The sequence below is a fragment of the Mesitornis unicolor genome, unplaced genomic scaffold, assembly GCF_000695765.1.
Source record: "Mesitornis unicolor isolate BGI_N332 unplaced genomic scaffold, ASM69576v1 scaffold6993, whole genome shotgun sequence".
NCBI classification, from domain to species: Eukaryota; Metazoa; Chordata; class Aves; order Mesitornithiformes; family Mesitornithidae; genus Mesitornis; species Mesitornis unicolor.
The window spans coordinates 11,252-13,665 of NW_010172484.1; the positions used below are offsets into that span (position 1 = coordinate 11,252).

Here is a 2,414-nt window from a genome sequence, read left to right on the forward strand (position 1 = left end):
CTACAATAACCCCAAAATATATTTTTTAAATTATAGGAATACAGAATACCTTAGAAAACCCATGAACACCGTCCTTTTCCTTTTTAAGAACAACTGTTCCTAATTCTTCAAAAGGAGTCCTTAACCACAGTGATTCATGAAGTACTCTCACAATCACCTTCATTAGATTCTTTATTAATACAGGATGACTAATCCTTATTCTGATTTGACACAGAACAAGGCATTAACCTGTTCATCTTTAATTCAGGGAGAGAAAGAGGGAAGTTAGAGAGGCTTAGGGGTTTTTTATTATTACTCTACTCTGAGGTTTTCTCCTTCCCTGGAATACTTAAACCTGCTTTGGAAAGAATAACTCTAACCCCACATACTTCATCTGACTGCTGTCAGCAGCTTCTTTCTTTGCTATTGCCCCTGTTGTTGAAAACAGAAGCCTCTGCTTTCAGTCAACGTTTAGAGGCAGCTCCTGAGACAACACAGAGCAGTGGTTCCCTGTCTTGTATAACTGGACATGTTCCTATTAAGCTTTTAAACAGAAAGGTGCCCGAATGCTAATTGTGCTTCTCTGTGTATTTTTTTTTAAACAAAAGAGTTAAAAATACCTGATGGTTGTATGTTATTCTAGTGGATTTCTGTGTTTATATAGCAAGGAAAACAGTTCTGGGTTATCTAGCCTGATTTCAAAGCTGGACACATGAAGGCAGAGGGACGTTAGGTGACCTACTCATGGCTGTACAGCGAATCACTGACAGAGCTGAGGACATAAACTGGGGGTTGTGAACCTCTTCCCCACTCTCCAGCCCAGCTGGTTCTCACCAATACACCACAATTTAAAAACTGGTTGCAGCAGGGTATCATTATGCTAAGAAAGCTCCATTGAACTGACAACTGCCACCACCGTGATCACTGTCAGGGAGAAAGCATTGCTGGTTTGAAACGTGCAGCTCACTACACTTCCACATCGACACATTCGGTTCTTGAAAGGGCAGTTGTTCTGGCTCCAGAGCAGTGATTACATAGGCAGAAAAAGGACTAACATTTCTGCAATTTCATCCTTAAATTAGTAAATTTAAAGTGTTACCATACAGACATTTGATAAAGCTGTAACTTTCTGGAAAGTCCTTAACAGTACTGCTCCCTTCGGAGGGTATCACCCCAGTGCAGAGATCCTATCCAAGGATTTGCACAGCTCTTGAAGAGACAATAAGAACCCTCCCCAGATTCCTACAGGCCCAGCTTACCAAGATCTACCCACGTGGACCAGCAATCGTAAGACAACTCAGGGAAGGGGAAGAGCTGTTCCAACAACTGTCACCAATGCTTCCACAAAAGGCATCGTCCTAAATTGCATCTTAGGAAAATGACACCTCCAAGAAGGAAGGCAGGGGGTGAACTGAGCGAAGTATCTTTTGCCACTTCTCTCCAAGAACAGTATGATTTATTTAACATCAAACCCTGAAAGCAAAAGCAGAATCTTTCCACCTCCCCTCTAAATAATTTGTGAATTTTCAGAACAGCTTGTTGTCAAATCAACACGTCTAAAACGTGAAAACATAACACGCACACTTACCAAAGCTTGTTGTAGGCGTCTAGACATTCAGGTTTTACATTGTGAACTGAAACAACAACAACGTTACGTGAGAGATGCAGGAACAGAGTAAAGAAACAGTAACGTGAACTATAAATTATCACTCACTCTGTAGTTTATACAGGCTGCTGGTCTCTCTTTTGGCGAGAAGGTTGGAGTGAGCATCTTTCCTTGGATCGACTTTGCGAACAAACAGCGATTTTAACCAGCTGTCTTCACGAGGTCTGCTAGCTGAAGATCCCAGCCCCCTGTATATCAACAAGAACATTACACTGTCACAAGAAAGACAGCCACAATCAAGTTCAATGCGAACAGTACCGTAACACACAGTTACATACACATCTGCTACTAAAACTTTCCACTGAGCCACCTCCTAGCAAGGTAAAGGCAGCTCCTGCCCCGCTGAGATTTACCCTCTCACAAAGCATTTTACTAGATGCAGAGCTGAACAGTTAACCATACGCTCCCTTCTTCTATTCTTTATGATGATAGCTGCTTTTGCTGCCTATTTATCTCCTTTTTAAGCAAGTGTCTTTGCTCAAGAAGGCTGGGCCTGTCCTGATGTACAGACAAGAGTGAAAAAGAGCAAAAAGACAGTGTGCATAACAGTTCTATAGTGGAAACAGAAAAGCAACTGCTGAATGTTGCTTCAATGTAGTCCTCAAAGAGGGGAAGTGAAATAGGGCATCTTTCAAGAGACAAAATATACTGAAAGCCTAATTTGGGAAGATTTTTTGGGGGGGGAAAAATTGCAAGTGGCAGGAAACCAACAGCTGCAAATATTTCAACTCCAAATTCTGGCAATCGTGCTAAGCAGGGGTACAGATCC

At 41.8% G+C, this 2,414-nt stretch overlaps 1 protein-coding gene across 1 annotated transcript in view; it reads right to left on the bottom strand.

Moving 5' to 3' along the window:
• Positions 1-1,853, bottom strand: part of GBAS (glioblastoma amplified sequence) — an 8,739-nt gene extending 6,886 nt beyond the window's left edge. Inside the window, exons 1-2 of the mRNA XM_010180392.1 lie at positions 1,694-1,853; positions 1,568-1,613 (exon numbers count right to left, since the gene is read on the bottom strand). Of these exons, the coding sequence (XP_010178694.1) occupies positions 1,568-1,613; positions 1,694-1,853 (206 nt within the window). The remainder of the gene's footprint in view (positions 1-1,567; positions 1,614-1,693) is intronic.
• Between the last annotated feature and the right edge of the window lie 561 nt (positions 1,854-2,414).